Genomic DNA, 22266 nt, shown 5'->3' with positions numbered 1-22266 from the left:
ATGCTTTGCTACAATGTCATTCAATATCTCCAACATCAGCAGGGTCCAGTCTGAGTGTTTGTGACCAGAATTCATTCTGTTCAGTCGTAACAAAGCTGCTGGCTTCACGTTGGAGGAAAAATCCTCAGTGTCTTTTGTTGTGATGAAATGAGGTCCAGACTTCAGCTGTTTCAATGTGAAGCTGCAGACTGATTTTCACGTTTACTGTTTGCTAAACTGCACAGAAAACTTGATCATAATATGACATATAATAGTTTAATAGTTCACACAAAGTACAACCCGATTCTAAAAACCGCTGTGTAAAACATGAATGAAACAGAATGTGATACTCTGCAACTCCTGTACTGAAGACAAAGACAAAATATTTCATATTTTACCTCACCAAACCTCACTGACTTCTGCAAAGACATGCTTATTCAGAATTTGTTGCCGGCAAACACGGACAACAAAAGACCCACCTGTCTGGAAGGTTTGTCAGGTAAACAGTCGGGCTGTGAAAAGGTAAGAATCTGGCGACACGATACGCGTCTCGATACCACGGAGTTATGCGTTTATATGTGCAAACAAGGCCTGCGTTCTTTGCGTTTATGCTAACGACATGTGCTTAGCTCTTCCTGTCTCAGTTTGCGTTACGTTGTAGAGACAAGAAGCTGGGGACAGATAACAACACTGCCACCTAGTGGTCGAGGGCTTGACCACAACACAACATGAACCACAGCCACTGGTCTTTTTTTTGAACATCAGTGCAGCATCACGAACAAAAATACTGCGATACTCAAGTGTACTGATATTTTCGTTCTTTAAAGAGGCTCACTGGTCACAGGTGATACCACGGCGAGTTATGAAAGGGATGTTCAGAAGGCTCACGAACACTTCATGAAACTGTTGTCTAACACAATCTGTTTGCAAGTGATTACATTCGGTTTTTAATTCACGTTTTACACAGCATGTTAACCTTTTCTCACTTCCCCTCTACTGGTATCTAACCACGTAGACAGTTTGGTTTAGTTGGCCCAGGTTCTCAGATCTGTCTCACATTTCAGTAGTTAACCCAAATGGAAATTGTCCTACCAGAAATGTTAATGTTAATTATCAAAAGAAAACCAACTTTTTTTTCTCAAATGTGCACAAATCAAACAAAACTTGCAAATCTGCACGGACAGACACCACTGAAAGTAATGTTTCTTTCTCTAATGTTGTAATTTGAGTCAACTGATCTCTAACTGCAGTTTATTCTAACATCAACACCAATGATTATTTGCAGCTGAAAGACTCTGTTCTTCCTCTGGCACTGGCAACGCTCATCTGACGGTCACATATCAAACTGAATCGAGCGTGAGACGGCAGGCCCGTCTCCTCTCCTGACTGCCATCCTGCTTTTTCCTGAAACGCCCTGCTGGTTTCCACCGTACAAAAACAGTTTCAGGTTCGACCCCGCAGCGCCAAGCCTGCGTCCATCAGCAGCCGCAAGTCCTTGAGTGTCCCGGATTTAAAGAACTAAGCTGACTGGAAGAGGTCAGAGGGGGTGGCGGTGGTGGGTGTAGGATGTGGCCTTGATTCACCCGGAAGCAGCGGGGCTGCTGGACACGGATTTATTCTTAGCGGCGAGGCCTGGTGCCACACGAGGGGGCGAGAGGGCGGATCCGAAGTCACATCCAGAAGTGTGCGTGGGCGCGGGGGGTGGTTTGGGGCCTGACCGGGATTGAGGAGGTGCAGGGCTGTGGGTTTGACTGCTGCTGGGGCCAGACGAAGAAGAGGAGGAGGAGAAGGAGGAGGAAGGAGAGAGTCAGCGAAATGTCTGAGGAGAGGAGGAGCATCTCGCCTTCCTCTTCACTCTCTGTAGGCTCGGACCTCACCATGGTTACCCAGCACACCCACACACCCACACACACACACACACACACACACACACACACACACCAAAACTACTGGATGTGGTGTGGCTCAGCAGCAGGAGCCGCAACGCAGAGACACAGAAAGAGAGAGTGTGTGTGTGTGTGTGTGTGTGTGTGTGTGTGTGTTACCAGATGATGTAAATATGCGTCTGGATTGCTTAGCGACTGAGATGTATGGCTCTGAATGAGTATTCCCATGTATATATGCAGTTAGACAGCATATGTGAGTGTGTGTTTGTGCTCTGTAGCCTTGTATATGTTTACATGGACACTGTGTACACGTATGCATATTTATATGTTGTGTATATGATGTTTAGACATGTTATCTTGTGTGTTTATGTGCCTGCATGCATATCATGTGAGCTTATTGCACGACTCCTGTCAGGCCTCTCCCTCCGGCTCCTTCTTCTTCTCTTTCACTTTTACAGAAGACTTCCTGGACACTTTCTTGTCCCCCGACTCCTTGCTGGCCTCCTTCCCTTCCTTGTCTTTGTCTCTCTCCTTCTTCTCCTTTGATGACTCCTTCTTCTCCTTCTTCACCTCCTCCTTGGGCTCTTTGGCGTCTTTGCTCGAATCCTTCTTCGACTCCCTCTTCTCCTTTGATGATTCCTTCTTCTCCTTCTTCACCTCCTTGACAGGCTCCTCTGCTCCTCCCACTTCTTCTTTAATGGAGGCCTCTGACGTCTCCCTGGACGCCTCCTTCTTGTCTGAATGCAAAAAGAAGAAAAAGAGATGATTATTGCACACACTCCTCTACATATGAGAAAACTGTGCATCACCCGTGGACTCGGACAGCTCCGAGTGGTTTAGTGTTGAGTAAAAGTCTGAATTTAGTTGTTCTCAGTGACACAAGCGTGTTTCTGTTGCCAGACGACGGTTTGTCTCTCCTAATATTCTGCTGTTGTTCTGAACTCGTGCTTGTGTTTTGGGATTGATGAGGTCTGGCTTGTGGACGAAGACCTCAGTCTCCCAGAGGGGTCAGAGTGTTAAAGAGCCACGTGTTGTCTTTGCAAAGTACCGTCGTCACGTTGTCACTCACTTCATCAGGAGCAACAATGGGGATTAAGAGACGTTTGAACAGTCGGCCGCGTTTTGTTCTGAAACACGCTGCAGCTCCCAGGAGTCTTTAGCATCGAGACAAATTGAATGACAACAGCACCTGTTGCATGACAAAGAGCCCCCACTTACTCAAAGTACCCCCCCATCACCCCTGTCAAACACACACACACACACACACACACACGCTGCAGCCCCGCCTCCTCCAGATTGGACTGGCTCTCTGATAAGATGATAACAGGATCGTTTGTCTGCCAACAATGAGACGCTCTTCTTATCTCCATGAGAACGGAGAGGGTTTAGAGACTGGAGACTACAGCCTGGTATCTGTGTGTGTGTGTGTGTGTGTGTGTGTGTGTGTGTGGAGACTTGAGCTCAGCCTCTCAAACTGTCTGCATGCGTCTATATGTGTGTAATGGATGCATCTGTACTCACACGTATGTGGAGTCTACAGACTTCACACACACACACACACACACACACACACACTTTTACAGACAGTAAATGTGTGTGTGTGTGTGCGTGTGTGTGTGCGTGCTCACAGACTCCACGAAGGAGCTCTAATCAGACAGCTCATCGTCTAGAGAGGCTCAGGTCGGGTGTGTGTGTGTGTGTGTGTGAGACAGGTGCCATAACCTGTCCAGCCTGGTCTCTTTCCCAGGGCGTCACATACTGGAGTTCTGTCACGTCCCTTTAGCTTCCAGATGAGACGCACCAGGCTGTGATGTGCCTCCACTGGAATCACATCAGCGTCAGTGTGAGACGATCAGAGCTTCTGCACAACCCAGCGTAGTTTACAAAGCTGGGCATCATTTCATTTCCTTTGTTTGTAAGCCTGCTCGCAAAGGATGGAAAGTGAAAACAAACATGGAAGGCCAGTATGAGTTAAACTCACGGCTTGCAGATATTTTAGGTTTTATGGTTTAATAGATGCTAAATGAGGAGGCTCATTAAATGAACTGTCCTTCCGCCTACGGGCACTTGTCTGCACACCCGACCGGGAGCTAATTACTCCAAATAACCACATAACCTCAAAACTGACAGTAAATAACATGCAAAGAGGAAACACAAGAACACAAACTCACTCACACACTTTCATGCTGCTGCACACACACAACAAATGAATCTGCTCATACAAGTGAGAACAAACCACAAACACACCAAGGTGACCACAAATAGTGCGAAAAGGTTTTCTCTCAGAACTTTAAGAGAGACATGAAAGAAACACCAGCTGAGGGAGTGTCTGTATGGAGGCCGTAAAAACAGGAGCGCCACACTGTGTGTGTGTGTGTGTATAAAACATATGGACATGTGTGTGTGTGTCTTCATGTGCTCTGATCTCAGAGGGGGGGTTAATCCTGGAGCGACAGTCTAATCTGGACTGGCACACACACACACACACACACGCATCGCTCTGCAGCAGCTGAGCCAACAGACACCAGGAGACTATGTGTGTGTGAAGGCAAGTCTTAAGCTTGATGCATACAGTGTGTGTGTGTGTTTGCGTGAGCTTATTTGATAAATTGATGGTTAAAATGCTCTGACAACAAACACAAACTGACAAAGTTTACGTGTGCCAAACCTAACGGAAGACTCTGCTCTGCTGACTAAATGTTTGGACCAATTCGTTTATGTTTCAGCTTCATGGCACTTGACTTCTGCTGTACGTGATTTCAAAACTTCAAACATAGAATTGGAATTTCCTCACGCAGTCGGCTGATTTATAAATTAGACTCTGATGAACCACTTTGAGGGCTTTACAGTTAGTAAAACGTCTCTATCCTTACACCCTCCATTCAAACCCCTGACATTTCATTAAAAACTTTTTATTTCATTTGTTTTGTTTGCATTGTAGTTTTGTGGCATCTGAATTTCCATTCATCGTCCAAACTGCTGCAGTGTTCTTAGCCGTTCGTGTCCTCAAACGCTGATTAAGGAGCAGCCGACGAGCCTTTTGGAGCTCCCTGCTGGTCGAAACATGCATCTGTTAATATGCGCTTCGACTTCACCTGAGCTCCTAGGAGCAGGTAGTTCTGGCTAGGTTCTAAAAAAGGACGGCGAGCATGAGGCCTGATGGGAACAATCCAGGACGTTCTCATGTCGGACCTGTGCAGTGTAACGTGCCTACAAAAAACAGAACAAGCAGATTTGTGAAAACTTTCCCTGCGCTTGCATGTCAAGATCGTTTTCCAGCTCCCAGGGAAGATATCGTCCCCTCCCAGGTTTAACTCTCAGCAGGAAGTAAAAGAGCGCGTGAGAGCCGCGTCCTCAAGGGAGCGGTAACGAGGGGTGGATAAACACTGACGATGTAAGACAAGATGGCAGCTTCCCTCCTGTATGGAAATCCAGAGGGGTCAGGTCACGTCTTGTCAGTCTGCTACTTCAACAAACTAACAAAGCGGAGGCCTGTAGACTAAACAGAGCAGAGGCCGCTGCTCCGCGTCGCTCAAAGAGGTCGGGAATGAAGTGACGTTAAACCGTTTTCACATGGGACAGGAGCTACCTGGAAACGTCTGGTGGTTTCCGTCAGGATTACCGCAGTCTGTGGCCATTTCAGTCCCACGTGAATCTGCTGCAGCCATGTCTGCATGTGATCACTTTGACAAGGAAAACGTGGGTAATGCAGTTCCTGACGCTGCACATCGTTGACTTCACCAAGGGAACAAATCTATTATAATACTGTTCCCCCAAATTACTGAGGAGGTGTTTCATTTTCAGGAACAACTATTCAGAGTGGAAAAAAAGCCTGTTCTTGTAGAGGCTGCCGGGCCTAATGACATGATTGCCCTTGTGTGGTTTGTTAGCTGGTTCTGTGTAAATCAGGCATTTGGTTGTACGTCTGCTCCAGCCTAAGTTTGGGTTTCCTCGTTTCCATATTCGCTTTCAAACATTTTAATGTGAGCAGCGGATGGTTTATTAGTCCAGTGTGGGATCTTCTCCTCAGCTGCATGATATATGATGTTTTGGTGTCATGGAATCACATTTTGTGTGTTATGTTAGTCAGGTTTGTGGTATCCAGTTCAGATCTCCTGGTAAACTGCGGATGGGAAAAGTGAATGAGTAACGTGCCGTGAAGACCCAGCTGCTGCTGGGAAGCTGCTGGGCTCCTCCAGCGGGAGGCTGTGGTTGTACTGGGCAGCTCCCAGTGTGAACGTGAGGCTGGAAAAAACAAAGCGTGGGGCTGAGCTGACCTTAACTTGTTGTTTGAAGTTACAGTGCAACTGTTTCCCTCACCCAACACACTCACAGAGAAATGACTAACCCGCAACAGCGAGTGTGTTTCGAAGGAAACGCAATACCGACCGGACTACAGTTTCCGATTAACATAACAAGAGAGCCGACTGGCCTGTGCAGAGTCCCGGCACAGTTGCCACAATAAAATGCTGGCACTGCACGTTCCTGCAGGCCAGCGGTTTGTTAGTTGTGTACTTGGTGCGACGGCTGCCAAGTAAGAGATCGCTGTTCTGAGATCGCTTCAACCGACCATCAAAGCGGCTCGTTTCAGCCACTGATGGGGCATTTCGCAGCCGTCTGTGTGGCACCAAAAGCCGATACTCTGATCAAGAAACCAGGAGGGTTTCCAACCGTGTCTGTGGTGACAAAAGCAGGCGTTTTAAGCCAAAATTTGATCTTTTCTTAACCATAACCAAGTGCTTTGTGCCTAAACCAAACCAGACCAGTAAAGTGAAAAGTGAAAAATGAAGACATGTAGTGTCAACATATCAAATGTAAAGTTTCAGCATAATCCCTGGCTTGTATGTACAGCACCTTCATTTATTCCAGTTATTGTGTTGAGAGTTTTACTGGATTTGAGTTTGTGTAAAAGTAGTTTAAAAGTATTTTCTTTCAGGTTTCTAAGGTTCACTTTAAAACATTTACACTTGCTCTGTGTATACATTGCTGCTCTTATTGCTTAACTGCATGTAAACGATGTTCCCCTGACATATTTTCTAAATCATCACGGGAGCAAAGTCATCGCGCAGGCCTCTCTGCTTTCAGCATATCAAAGCTCCTCATCTTTCACTGGAGTTTAGAGGGCAACACTTGTTTGTTCCTCGTCGAACAAAAACAAAAACCACAGCAACAAAAGTCAGCGTGTCGATTAGATAAGGAGAGCGACGCTATCAGCGCTGCGTTCAAAGCCCACGCGTTCCGCCTGGATTCCCGTGTTAGCGGCGGATCACAGCGCTGCATTCATCTGCAGGCAGCCGTAGTCAAAATAGAGGCGGCCGCACAGATCGCCCGCATCCCGACCAATCAGCATGCAGGAGACTGCAGCTGAAACCTGCTGATTTACAGAATCCACTCTGCAGTGTGTGTGTGTGTGTGTGTGTGTGTGTGTGTGAGAGAGAGAGAGAGAGAGAGGGGGAATCTGCCAAGGACTGACTGATTGGATCTGTGGTGCAGTGTGTGTCTTTGAGCATGTATTTCTGAGTGTGTACTGAGATTGTGTGTGTGTGTGTGTGTGTGTGTATTCATGTGGTCCAGACGAGGCGGTCGGACAGGACACAACAGTATTATGTGAAGTCTAAAAACAAAGTTGTGTGGTCGACAGCGTGGGAATGTGTGTGTGTGTGTGTGTGTGTGTGTGTGACAAAGAGAGGAACACACAAACACAACACAAATGCATTTGTGCTTAATTAAGTTTTAAGTTTTAAGTTTTAAGTTTTAATTTTGACCTTCCAAGGGAAAACATTCAAGAAGTTTGAGTGCTCCTGACATATATCTTTACACACCATTTTTCACACACACACACACACACACACACACACACACACACACACACACACACTTCATCATGGGACACAAAGGCGATCGGGTATGCAGTATCACATGTGATTGATGTATCACGTCTATCACAGAACTCATGATGTGTGTTTATGAGTGTGGCCATAAAGCGTCATGAATTGATTATAATGCACTCTGAATGTCCTCTTTATGCACTGTGGACGTGGTCTTCGCTGTTGTCACATGTCTGTTTGCAGGCAGCGTGAGCAATACAGTCTCTAGCATTAGCATGGTCTGCTAACAAGGTAGCGGTTAGCTCGCCAAGCAGCCCCGTGAGGGTATTAGTCACCAATGACGTGTCCCAAAGTCCACAGTAACATGTTGTCTACACGCTAAAACAGTATGTGACAACTGTTAGTACGTCTGAAACCAACAGGATGTGAAATGTACACATCTGTAGGGACATCACAGTACGTATGTACAGTATGTACAGTATGTACAGATGTAGCATGTTTGAAATATGTGCAGATTGATTCTGTGATGGCTGCTGATGGATGGAAACAGCAGTGTGTGTGTGTGTGTGTGTGTGTGTGTGTGCGTGTGCGAGAGGCTGACGGTGGCTGGACAGGCAGTACTTAATACTATTCTTGGTGTGGAATGTGCTGGTGAAGCACAACAGGCCTGTCCACCATCGCTCTGTGAGTGTGTGAGTGTGTGTGTTTGCAGACCACTGACAGTTTAGCTAACTGTTTCTGCAGGAAAAATAGATGTTTGTGTGCAAGGCACGTACACACACTCTCACACACACACATATACACACACACAAACAGGTTATCACTGCAGTCTGCGACTCACAGTGCTGATGAGGAATATCCTCACACAGAGGACCGAGGGTTTGGGCAGCGTTGTACTGAATCAGGACTCCATACACATGAACGGTTATGGCATCTCGCCCCTCCATGATGGCAGGATTTTCCCCCTCTGATTTGGCTGTTCTGAACATGAATATCCGCTTGACTTCAGGCGACACGTCATACGAATGAGTCTGGTTGAAGCAGACTGACAGCATTTGTCATTTCCACCAGTGAAAGCAACAGTCTGGTGTGATGCAGACATGAGATGTGTCAGCTTTGGAGATTAGCAAACCTGTTTTTGTGTTTATTAATCTGGAAGTGGATTCAAAATGAAATCCTGTATCCGAAACCAGAACTGGACAGGACAAGAAGAGGAGGAGGCGGGCATGGAAACAACACAAAGATACAGTCTGAAAAAACTGACAGAATGGTAATTCACACGTTAAACTGAGATAATAACTAGAGAGAAAAGCAACAAGAGACGAAGATCCAGAGAGAGAGAGAGGGAGGCTCACTGAGACCACTGCTCGCTCGCTCACTCGCTCTGGGTGTGGTATAGTGGGTGGGTTAATTCCCGTGGTCGGCCAAGATATTTTCTTTCTGCTCAGCTACGCCCTGCTAACCAACACACACACACACACACACACACACACACACACACACACACACACACACACACACATAATGTACAGAAAAATATACAGTGGCCGGTCCGAAGAACCAACATTTTGGCCTGATACAAAAGGTCTGGTGGTGACATAAAATCCCTGCGTTTCTCTTACACACCCAAACACACACACACACACACACAAACAAATACACACATATACGCCTCCATCGACTTCCGCAGCACTCTCTGCACCCTGCCTAAATACAGCTAGCCACATCAGAGAGGACATTTACAACACTCTGTGAGTTACACACATGCACACACACACATGCACATGCGTGCGCACACACACACAGATTATTTTGCCTGGTTTTACAGAAATCCCTCTGCATCACACACTGTCCAAATATGCCCAGTATGCTTTTGTCAAAAATATAACCTCTGTGTGTGTGTGTGTGTGTGTGTGTGTGTGTTAAGATGGATGGATTTTCAGTCTGGTTTGGACACAAATGGTCTGCGAGCATCTCTCTCTCTCTCTTTCTCTCTCTCTCTCTCTCTCTCTCTCACACACACACACACACACACACGGAGGTTGGAACATGAGCTCTCTTTCTGCACAGAGGAAACACGATGTGGTCGGAGGAAGCGTCTGTTCGCTAAGCAGGAGCTCACAGGTTTGAGTCTGCGTCTGTGAACAGTCAGTGTTTCTGCCGTCGTGCCCTGGAGCAAGACGGCTTTCGGAGCACAAGCTGCCCCCTCACTCGGTGTTTCTGCACCGAGGAGCAGCGGCTGTGCTGTTCACCCCCTCAAGTCAGAGTCCAAGTCAGTTATTTCTGTCAGCAACTGTCTTTATCTTTTCATTATCCCATTAGTTTGCCTTTTAATCGATTAATCAGTTTGTCTATAAAATATCAAAATCTATGAACAGTGCTCATCACAGTTTCACATCTTCAAGGTGCTTTTGTCCATCCACAGACCCGTTGCCTTCTCTCCAACTCTCTCCTCATGATGCCATCTTTGAAAGTCCCGACATGTAAAATGTAAATGGAAAGCGCAGAGCCAGCAGGGCTGTGACCTCGGCTGAAGCCGATTAGAAAAATATTTGCCAATATTTTAAGACCTTTTCATATTTCAGGCCGTTGGGTGTTTTCTTTGTCGCTCACGCAGAGCGGAGGGAGGAAGGGGCAACACCCAGACTGGCAGGCCACAGACGGAGCACCCTGCTGGGGGAAACCCCACACACACACACCCACACCCACACACACACACACACACACACACACATCCTCCCCAACCTCTGAACCAGCAGCAGGACCCCCAAGGAGCTGAGGGTCACCACAGTGTGTACACATTACAGCATGTACACAAAACCACTCAAGTATCTACACACACACACACACACACCCACACACACACACACACACACACACACACACTGTCTTGTTCAGAGGTTTCAGGGGTTGGACTCTTCAGTCTGTGCACTCGGGAACACAGCTGACTTACATTACCCCCCCCCCCCCCCACACACACACACACAATCCACCCCCCACACACAACCAAAAGCAACCATTACAGTTCAGCATCAGCGTTCACACCTGCACTTTCCTCGTCCCTCCCTCCTCCTCACCTCTTACCCCTCACTTCCTGTCCGTCCATCTTAGTGCTCTTGTCAGACTCGTGTCTTTGCTTTCTTCCTTATTCTCACTTTACTTTTCCTCCATCAGTTATCAGTTCCTGTTTTTATCTTTCTTTCATTCAAAGTTCCCATCCCTCCCACTCTATTCCAGTCTTTCTTTCTCGCAGCTTTCTCTCTAAGTCGACACCTGTTCAACTTTCCTCTCTGTGTGTGACACTGAGAGGGAGTTAGCTGCACTGTGGTCAGCCATCATTCCTCCTCCTCCTCCTCCTCCTCCTCCTCCTCTTCACCACCTCTGCCAAAGATACATTTCACCTCACCACATCTCTGATGGAAAAGAAAAAAATGCGAGCAGTCGGAGGGGAAACCATGAAGGAATATTTCTGACGCCCCCCCTCGGTTAAAACAAAAGAGACTTTATACTCGTCCATACGCCCCCCATTCTCCTCCACCATCATCCACGTGTTTAAGAAGAACACACAGACTTTTCCTTTAGCGATCATTTCATTCCTCCTCTGGAGTTTCTGCCCTCTGCAGAGACAGCAGCACACCATCGAACCACAACGCTGCTGCTGCTCCAGCTTCTCACATGTGAACATACGCTGCTTCCTTTGGTTCTGTGTGATCTGAACAAAACAAGTGATTTTCTAACGTCGCTGTGACTTATTACAGACTAAACTATGATTCAATGGATTCAACATAACTCAGGTGTCCATAACAAGTAAAATGAACTTTTAGTTTAGTGAATAATTTAATTTTTTCATTTTAATTTTAATTTAAGTTACTTTATTAATCCCAAGCTGGGAAATTACTTCTCTGCATTTAACTCATCACTGAATGAACACACACACACACACATGCAACATGCAGTGAAACACACAGGAGCAGTGGGCAGCATCAAGCACCTGGGGAGCATATATTGGGGGTTAAGTGCTTTGCTCAAAGGCACATCAGCTGGCCAATGGTGGGTGGTGACATTATCACTACACCACACCTGCCCGTCCGATGGAGGAATCGAACCAACGACCTTCCGCTCACAAGCCGCTTCTCCAACCTGCCCCCAAATAAATTTTCATTCAGTGGAAAGTGTATTCTCTCCATCTACTGAACTGTACACTTCACACTTTTGCACTTTGAGCTGACCTGCAGCGACTAAAAGACTCTCTAGGTTGGAGTTTAATTTATTGATTTCTGTATTATTAGCACCAAAACACAAAGATCAGTCCTGCAGAATTCTTGCGAATAATTAGAAAAATAAAGTCTCAACAAATGTCTAATCCAACATCTTTTCAGCACTGGTGGAAGATAAATGCTGGAAGACAGACTCTGTCTCTGTCCTGTGTACCATTCTGTTGCTTATTAATTTAATATATTCATTCCTGAGGAGTTTAATAAAACATAATAAACATCAGAAAATGACAGAGCGACAGAGTGACCACATGATGTGTGTGCAAAGTGTCCGCCGATCCCTCACACTGAGTGTCTGTGTGCATTACTGTGTGGTATTAAGGTTGCCAGGATGATGTCTAATATCATTGGTTAACCACACACACACACACACACACACACGCGTAGACAAACAGACCCAATTCACAGCAAACACACTTTTTATTCCGCTGAATTAACGGGCGGAAAAGTCATGCCTGGAAGCACATGGAGCTCTTTGACAAACACGCCAAATTAACTCCACAAACAGCCTTCAAGTGATGCTCAATATAATTTTTAAATTACTCAGTTATTCTAATGACACGTTACCTTAAACACACACACAGAGGTAAAGAAAATAGTCCCTCGTCCACACCTCTCGGCGTTCGTTTTCAGGTCCGTCCTCCTGCTCTCGCCCACCTTTAAACTCTCAGCTGGAGCTCCAAACAGCAACACGAGCACCTGTGGACCAGAGCCTGAATCTTACAGCTGGCCGCCTGACGTGACCATGTTATTCCTTATTAATTACCTATTTATTACTGCTATGAATTCGATCAACTATGACGATTAACTGAGTAAAGTGACTTATTATTATAAAGAAAAGTCCACAGGTTGCTTCTCGCTAACGTCTTCCACTCGTTCTTCTCACAGAAGAGCTTCTAAACAGAGAAAACAGGAACAGAAATTAGAGGGAAAGAAAGAGATGAGAGAGCATCTCAAAGAACTTTTCCTCACGAGTTAACTGCAGGCACACACACACACGCACACACACACGCACACACACACACACACACGCATACACACAGACACACACACGCAGACAAGTGATTAATCTGACCACTCCTGTTCTTGGCAGTGTGCTTCCGCCAGTAAATCTGGGCTCTTGTGGTTCACACACACACACACACACACACAAACCGTGTACAAACTAAACAGACCAACCTTAATGACAGCAGCTCACATCCACACATGCATACACCTGCAGGGAAAAACACGAACACCAAAGTATGCATCCATTAATCCAAGTGCAAACACACACCTGGAAAAATCACACTCCCTCACGGTTATGCTGCTGTTACGCAGTGAAATCCTTTCATTTTTAACTCGTATGCACAAAGTTCTCGTTCATAAATTTACTGCTGATGCAAAACATTTCAAACACAGAAAAACAGCACAGAATCTGCTTCGCGGACACAAAGACGGTGAAAACGCTCTGCAGAGGTTTTGGCCGGAAGCCGTTTGCAGCCAAACCAAACTGAAGATTACATCCATGACCTGCTTTTTAACTGTCTGACACATGACGCTAGCTGCGAACATTCAACGTCAACCATTAGTCTGCCGATGTTCTACGCTTCTTTAATCATCAACAGATCTGCCTCACAAAGCTCCTCGAAGTGATCCGATCACACTGGAGACGTTTTCGCTTTGTAAGTCGAGAAATAAAAGACGAGACGAGACGTGGGCGTCAAATATCAACGTTTTTTCGTCACGTCGCTGCACCTCAGCGTCAGCATGAGGTGATCAGAGCAGCTGCACAACACGACGTAGTTTACAAAGCAGGAGGGTCCCAGGAGGGGGTGGAGGTGCAGGCGGGACCAGCAGGCTGTGGGGAGGCTGTGCAACTGAACTGCTGGTATGGAAGCTCGCTGCCACTGAGGTGTGTGTGACTGTGAGAATGAAAGGCAAAGAGGATAAAAGTGCCACATAAATGCAATCAAGATACTGAGAGAGGGACAAAAGATAAAGATTATTATAAAGTAACACCAATTTTAAACCAGTTTCACAAAATTTTTCATTCAGTGCAGCAGGACACAACTTCAGCTGTGTTCTTTAATAAGTTCAGTTTCAGTCAAGCACAGTGCATCTCTGCAGTCGTGAAAGAACATTTCACTACATACTTATTAACATACTTTGTGTTTGGAGTAAATCTACTGTGATGTACAGTCTTGCTGCTTACAATAACTACAGCACACATCCAGAGTGTGCAGGCTGCAGTGTGTGTGTGTGTGTGTGTGTGTGTGTGTGTGTGTGTGTGTTGTGGTCGGTGTAGTCTAACTGTAGAGGGAAGTGATGTCTGGCTGTCAGCCTGTCCTCTCTGTGGCCGAAGATACTCATCATTATCATCAGAGAGTGGTGCATCCTATCATTTCACACACGCACGCACACGCGCACACACACACACACACACAGACGCACACACGCACACACACACACACACACACACACACAAAGAGCTGACAGCAGATCACACAGACAGCCCCATTGTTTGGATCGGACTGATTTATCTCACCTCGGCTAATCTAATCAAGCGAGGAACGGACCAAAATACACACAGTCTCAGACTCCAAAATTCACAGTTTGCGATAAGGTCAGGGGCTAAACAGGAAACAGGAAGTGTGTGGCATTGTGGGAAAAAAAATCTCAACAAACAGTGACGCTCAGTGTGGCTGCTTTCACAGTGAACATGAATGTTTAGGGGTGTGTGAACACGCTGGAGTGTTAAGCAGGCAGAAAGAACAGAAGTTCACTTTCAGCTTTTGCTCGAATTTCCACCTTCGCTCACGCAGAATCAAGGCCCTTTGGTTATACGTTCCCCAGTTTTAGGAGATGAAGCTTAAGGTCAAATTAAAGCGATAACCTTGAACATTAAGGCTTTTGTTGTACCACTGGTTTGTTAATATCCATGTGCAGCTCTGAACCAGAACCCCTGAAGCGAACAGAACAGGGACAGGACACAACACCAGTGAAATCCACAAGCTGGACAACACACACTGCAAGGTCACCATACAGGAAGTGAGAAGCTGCCTGTACATGAACTGTGTGAACACATGAGGCCACAGACTGCTGCCCGCACGGAGAAGGTCGTATATGATGCTTAAAGCAGAGCTGCTGTCTCTAAACAAACCTCTCACGGTGACTAAATCCCCCCGGAGTCAGTCAGGTGCACGTCAGGTACGAGTGCAGCACTGACACCACCTACAACACAGCCCCATAACACATCTTATCACACACACACACTCCCCTCGACTCTGCAGTGTGTGTGGCTGAGTGTGTGGGTCCACACGTTTGAAAACGTCATGAGTTATGGTGGTGTGTGAATGTGTAAGAGAGAATAACCGCAGTCTTTGTGTGTGTGTGTGTGTGTGTGTGTGTGTGTGTGCACGTTTCTGTTTATGTGAATTACAGTGTGATTGGGTGACTGAACTCTTCTGAAAAAGTTATTTTCATAGCAAAGTCCTGCATGTAATTCACAGAATAATTATTTTGTAGTCTCAACAGAAACCAAACTGTCTTCCAATTATCAGTTTTAATACTTTTATCAACAACTTTGTTGAATATAAACACTTTTCTATCAAATTCTTCAAGGTTTCATTTTGTCAGTTTGTCAGAAGAAGTGAGGTTTAATACCCCAGACTTCTTTACTACATATGAGAACGTATAAAAACCATCGTGGTGACAAACATCAGCTGAGCAGCACAGACAGAAAGACAGAAAAACAAATTCATGCTCACACACGAGATGCTGAAGGTTTCATCCGGCATTCTGCTCTTCAGTTAGCCATGACGTCACGTGTAAACCCGCTAAAAACACGCGACAGCAGACCAGTGGATGTCGTGATCACCTCACAGCCAATCAGAGTTGCAGGTGAAGGAAGAACAAACATCGACTGTGTGTTACTTTCCTTTGCTTCACTGGTGACTCTTCTACAAGCTGATCACTGAATGTGAAGCCCCTGTGGAGAATTTCATGTGCAGAAACAGCTTCTCAAAGAAAATATTCCATAACAATGCTGTTCTAGCACTGCATCAGTGTAAGACTGTAGGTTCAGAAACACACGAGCAGTCTGACGTGGTGGTCTTCTCCAGCAGATCACATTAAACATATCAAACAAAACAGGAATGCAGGAACTGTGCCAGACTTTTGTACAACATGCACATGGCTTGTCTTACTTCCTGATCGCACTGACAGGGCTCTACTGGAGCGAGAAACAGAACGAACTAACAGAAACACATACAGGTCCCCGATCCGTCCATCAGCTGAGCAGCTGAAGCATCAGGAGCAGGAAACCAACATCCCGACATGAACGAGAAGACGAAAACGTACAAACTGTTTGATGGGGAAAGCATGAATCGAAATGAAATATCAGACATGTATGGATGCCGTGTGAAGACAGCCGAGTATGAATTCTGCCGTCACGTCGTGAGGAGCCTGTGAGGCTCCATCATCGAGCCTCAACGTGCTTTGGTAAGAATACATACACATCAGCTGTCCAAACAGGAGCACAAACACTACATGCTGATACATAAGCATCATATCAGCACAGCACTGAGGTAGGATAATGTCTCTGTTTAGCCCTCTGATGAGTTAAAAACTTTACTGTAAAGTTTTCTGCTTCGTATTACCAAACAGCCCCACTACCTGTCTCTCTCTCTCAGTCTGTCGCTCTCTCACCACCCACTAAATGCTCCTTTCATGAATGTGATGGATGGCCACCAGTATGTGTGTGTGTGTGTGTGTGTGTGTGTGAGTGAGATATGGTAAAATATATGAATACTCGAACACAGTGTGTGTGTGTGTCTAAGTGTGTGCAACATGGTGAAATATATGAACACACTGAGGACTCAGTGGGTTCAGCCTTCACCACCCCTGTTTAATGACGCCATTCATCTCGGACCCTGTGTGTGTGTGTGTGTGTGTGTGTGTGTGTGTGTGTGTGTGTGTGTGTATGTGTGTGTGTGTAGCCACTTAAACAGGACTTTGTTCTGAGGAGAACAGGAAAGAATCTATGGATGAGCCTGCAAAGAGGTCTGGGAAGATGAGAACAAAAGAGGGAGAAAGAAAGAGGGTCAAGCAGACCCCCGAACAGCTCAGAGTCCAGGTGCTGTACCTGGATCGCCCCACAAGGGTTTTCAGAAAGGATCATAATGAGCCTTCGTCGCCTTTCTGCTGGGACGCTGCCTTTGGCTGCCCTCCTGACCTCGTCTGGGACGTCCAGACTCAAAGTGTCGTCGCTGACTGGGTTGAATATGCTGAAGGGAAATGAATTTGAGAAGTGTTTCTCTGTCTCTGTCCATTTTCTTGGTTACCAGGGTGACAGGTAGTGATGTCACATCTAATACATGACTGGCGGCCTGAAAAGAAGCCACTTTCTGAAAAGTTAACATATTTTTAACTTGCAGTGGTAGCACAAAAATTGTGGTGTGTTCTGAAAAAAGACTCTGGGTTCAGCTCTTTCCCTCTGCTGCTCTGGTAGCCAACGACGACTCGTTTATTGGCTTATCAGACACCAACACTTAGTAAGCTGATGTCGACATAATTAGCTGGATGAGGTATTAATATAACTTTCAGACCTAAATTATATCATGGCGACTGACACTTCTTGATTCTGATTGACTGGCAGGGTCTGATAAATGTCTCGTTACTGGACAACAGTGTCGTTACAGCGTTAAGAAGAAGACTGTTTCTTCCATCCAGATGAAGACCTGCACTGATCAGCCAGGTAGGAGGTGAAGTGAGACAGACACACACAGAAACCAGCGACAGGTAGAAAGACAGAGAGGTCTCCAGGTGGAGGAAGTGGTCATGGGAGAGAGAGAGTGTGTGCTTATGGAGGAGAGGAAATCATCCCAGCAGCCTTTATGGAGCACACACACACACACACACACACGCACACACACGCACACACGCAGAGGGGAAAAGGTTATGTTTCCTGTGGTCACATCTCCAGTGAGAGAAAAGTTTCCTGTAAAACACCAATCCTGTGTGTGCAAATGATTCCAGGCCACTAATATTTATTTAACCCCTCAAGAAATTCAAAGTAAATACGAAGTAAGTCCAGTCTTCATCAACAAGCTTTTACAGTCCTGTTTGTGTTCACAGCAAAGAAACATTTGTTTGACTGAAGTGGGAGCAGACAAGCGCTGAGTGCCATCACAGAGACACCCGGATCGCTTTCTGTTTTCCTGAAAGTACCAACTACCAACGGCACGGGACAAAAGTGTGAATTTATTCATTCATTTAGCCCACAACAGAAACCTGAAAGCCAACAGAACTGGTGCCAGGCTGTCAGCCTGACCGGATCTCCAGTCAGGGATTGTGCACAGCGGAAGCCACGTTTGCAGGTAACCGCTGTAAACGCCGACGGTGTCGTTATTCTGTGGCCTTTAAGTTGTATAATCAATACTTCATAATGACACGTTCAACGTTATGTAAATTGCTGTACATGTGACTCTGGAAACCAAAACCCACTTATCTAAAAACTGATCAGAAGACCACAGACGTTATTAATATTTCTGTAGTCTTTACAATAAACAGATAAGCAACCTGCTCGCTCGCTGGCCTGTCGGTCTGCAGAGGAAACTCGTGCTCATCACTGAAGACCTGGACAAGGAGACGAGGGGGGAGCAGTGAATGAAGAAGGGAGACTGAGGGAGAGCGAGACAGACGGGAGGGGAAGTGTGGACATTCCAGGCTAATCCTGATAGGACGTTGCCACTGGTCGCCTGCCAGGACACAACTGCATACCATGTAGCAGAAACACACAGTCGCACGGTTTGGCAGCACTGCTTATTCATCAGCTGGTGGTTGAGCATTGTTTGTTAAGGGCTCGTGTGAAAGGATGTTAGTACTTACAAGTGTGTGTGTGTGTGTGTGTGTGTAAACTGTGCGTGTCTTGGTTAAATATGACAATAAGACAGAATTATTTAAAGAACGAAGGAGAATGAATGAACAAGCTGCAGTGTGTGTGTGTGTGTGTGTGTGTTGTGGTGCTGGCTAAACACAGGGTGTATATTTGCTCTCCTACAATGGGAACAAAGACGGCAGTGTGTCCTGGAGAGAGCGTATAACTTATTCATCTAACAGAACTTTTTGTATCACACATGCCATAAATCTGCTAAACTCTTACACACCCTCCACCCCACACACACACACACACACACTCACCCTTCGTGATGTGTAAGGTTTCGTGTTTAACATGACTGTTTGCTGTGTTTTTCCTGTTAAGAACAAAAAGTGTCAAAAGTCAGACTTTAATCGAGCAAATTTCAATCTTCCTGTTCAGGTGACTCATGTTGTCTTCAGCAGAGACAAAGACAGAGAAGACATTTTTCTGAAAACTTTAACACTTTGCTGAGCACACTGAAATGAAATGAGGAATATTTCAGAGCGTTTCTTTGCGAAAACAAGTTTTGCCCACATTTTCTACTACGTGAAAACAGGCAAATGATTTATAACGTTACGGGAAAAAATGTTTAATTTAATAAACAGCAGCAGATATAAAACACACATACACTGACACACACTGGATCACACACACTGAGGAGAAGGAGATGTGGTCCATTTCTCCCCGGCTTCCTACCTGCAGAGCTAACTCTAGCATTACATTTAGATGGAGCTTAGCAGTGTGTGTGTGTGTGTGTGTGTGTGTCCAACTGTATACAGTATGTGTGTGTGTGTGTTTTCTCTTCTCTTTAAAACAGATCTCTTTTCCTGCTCTCTTTGACTGCTGCTCATTTGTTTTTTCTCTCTTCCCTGCAGTCAGAACTTTCTGTTCATTTTTATGTGCTGTGACACTTAAAGGGTCCTTCCACTCAAAAATGTTTTCCTTTATGATCCTGCAGCTGAGTATCTGAGCTTTGTTGAATTTTTATTTTCATCTCTTAAAGTGTAAATTTTCTTTGCGCTCAGTGAAAATCTGCTTCTTTCAGTGTTGGGTTTTTAAACATTCAACCAAAACCAGGCTCTTTCCCCAACCTTCACCACGTGCTCTGAGCACCTCAGCAAAAGCATAATAAAAGCTAAGCATGGTTTACACTTTTTTAAGCGTGAACATTTTCAAAACCTCTACTGATTAATGTGACAGTAATATTTAGGAGCCTGTGGTGGGTGTGCAGACAGCCTAGTTAAGATCATCCATTAATCAGAGGACCCGGGTTTAACCCATCAACCCTGCTGAGGCGCTGCACAATGAATCCCCAGCAGCTGAAGGGGTGCTGCTCTGCAGGTGGCCTCTGCTGGACCAAACACAGGATTTTTAGATGGACAGAATGCAGGAGGTAATTATTCTGTGGTCACATGTGAAGACAGCGTTCACCAGGCGGATACGGAGATGAGTTTCGCCTGCCGCGTCGACTGCTGGTCAGATACAGTGAGACTGAACTGATGCTGCAGGAAGTGAATTATGAGAAAATGAGCTCAGCCCTTCTCCACATCCCTCCTCCTCTCCCCTTCATTTTATATGGGGTGACATCAGAGACTCACCCTCTCTTATCTGCTCTCTTCTCTCCGTCTGCTTTTCACACTTTGCTTCTCTCTGCAGTCTGTGAGCTTGTGCATGTGTGCGTGTGTGCGTGTGTGTGTGTGGTTATTTATGGCATCTGTGTGGGGAAGGAGGGGAGATGGGTGAGAGGGAGAGGGGAACAGCAAAGGCCAGATGACCTCATCTTCTCGCAAACACTCCCACAGCCCTGCACGCTCACCTCAGAGTGTGTGTTCAAGCAATGGTTTGGGGCATTTGCCATTTTCATCTCTTAAGAGGTTCGAGTGTGTGTGAGCGGGACGCCTGGTTATCACGGTGGGAACTTCAGCATGACTTTAGAGTTTCCATCAGCGCACACAAACCAAACCAGCTGCTCTGACAGAGGAGAAGAGGAACAATAAAGAGGCAAAAAATGATGGGAGAGAAAGGAGATAAGAGAGTGTGAGGAAAGGAAGAGAGGACAGAGGGATGATCATGAGGAAACCAGAAACTGGAGAAGAAAAACAGGAAAGCTGAAGTGAAAATCTGGTGCATTGACAAGCTTGTTAAATTAGACTTCGATCACGAAAACTGAGAGAAATACAACAATAACTACACCAAAACTTTCACCGGGACAGAACCCAAAGTTTCCTGACATACACAATATGTGAGTCTTTTCATCTGATGGAGCAGTTCACAACCCACTGACTCACAGCAGAAAACACTACATGCTAACGGACTAAGCACACACAGACACAGCTGTGATTATCAGGGGATTATTTCCACGTTAAATCAATGGAAGTCAGCCGCCTTTTTGTTGAAAGACGTGTGGTACAAAGACACACACATGCACTCAGCAGGCTTGTTCCAGATATCTGAATGTCGAGCCAAGTTTAACATGTGCAGAGCAGTTTGGGTGTGTGTGTGTGTGTGTGTGTGTGTGTGTGTGTGTGAGCAACAGGAGGAGAACGAGTGAGAGATATGAGTGTGTGTGTGCGTGACAGAGAGAGAGCATGAACCTGTAGGAAAGAATGATGTGAAATAAAACAAGTGAAGGGAAAGGAGGAGGAGGAGGAGGAGAAGGAGACGGGAGGAGAGGGAGGCTACAGAGAACGATCAGCTGGAGAAAGAAAGACAAGAGAGAAGAAGCGAGTGAAGTGAAAGCTGATAGACACCGTAGTGCTGCACTGGAGGACAAAGTGATGACACTGTGTGACGACAGCTTTATGATCTGTACACTCAGAGCTCGCTCAGCGCTGGAGGGAGGGAGGACGGTGTTAAACGAGGGGAGAAGTACAGCAGGGAGGGGGAGAAGAAAATAAGAGAAAGAGGACAGAAGGAAAGAACAGCTGAGGGACTGGAGAGAGGAGGAGAGGAGGTGGATCAGAGACAGGAAGAGCGGAAAGACAAAGAAAAGTAAATACTGAATTAAAATCCACCTGACTGGACCGAACCACCTGCTAAAGACCTGCAGTGTTTTCACATCAGCACTTCAGCGAAGCAGGTTGTACGTTGGCTATTTGGGAAGAAATGCTGGATTTGTTTGTATTCAGACCGACAGCAGGCTGCCAAAAACACACGGCACCTTCAGTCACCTGGCAGAAAACATGAACCTGGATCAGCATATGTTCACATCCCACCTGCAAAGCTCTGACAGGCTCAGCTGTCTGTCATACAAACACAACAACAGATCTGAACTGTGAGGAGTCATTTTTATCTTCCTAATCACAATCATGACGGCCCTCAACGTGCTAAAACAAACTAACACAGGCAAATTAAGAAAACACCTTAACACATGGCACAGACAGCAGGGGAAACTGTTT

General features: G+C 45.9%; 1 protein-coding gene across 1 annotated transcript in view; it reads right to left on the bottom strand.

Annotated features, from left to right (window-relative positions):
- Positions 1-745: 745 nt before the first annotated feature.
- Positions 746-22266, bottom strand: part of bbs9 (Bardet-Biedl syndrome 9) — a 124051-nt gene continuing 102530 nt past the window's right edge. Inside the window, exon 22 of the mRNA XM_046398926.1 lies at positions 746-2602. Within this exon, the coding sequence (XP_046254882.1) occupies positions 2277-2602 (326 nt within the window). The 3' untranslated portion in view covers positions 746-2276. The remainder of the gene's footprint in view (positions 2603-22266) is intronic.

The sequence above is a fragment of the Scatophagus argus genome, chromosome 9 (assembly GCF_020382885.2).
Source record: "Scatophagus argus isolate fScaArg1 chromosome 9, fScaArg1.pri, whole genome shotgun sequence".
Classification (NCBI taxonomy): domain Eukaryota; kingdom Metazoa; phylum Chordata; class Actinopteri; family Scatophagidae; genus Scatophagus; species Scatophagus argus.
The sequence above is the reverse complement of the archived record's forward strand: the minus strand, read 5'-3'. Positions and strand labels throughout refer to the sequence as shown.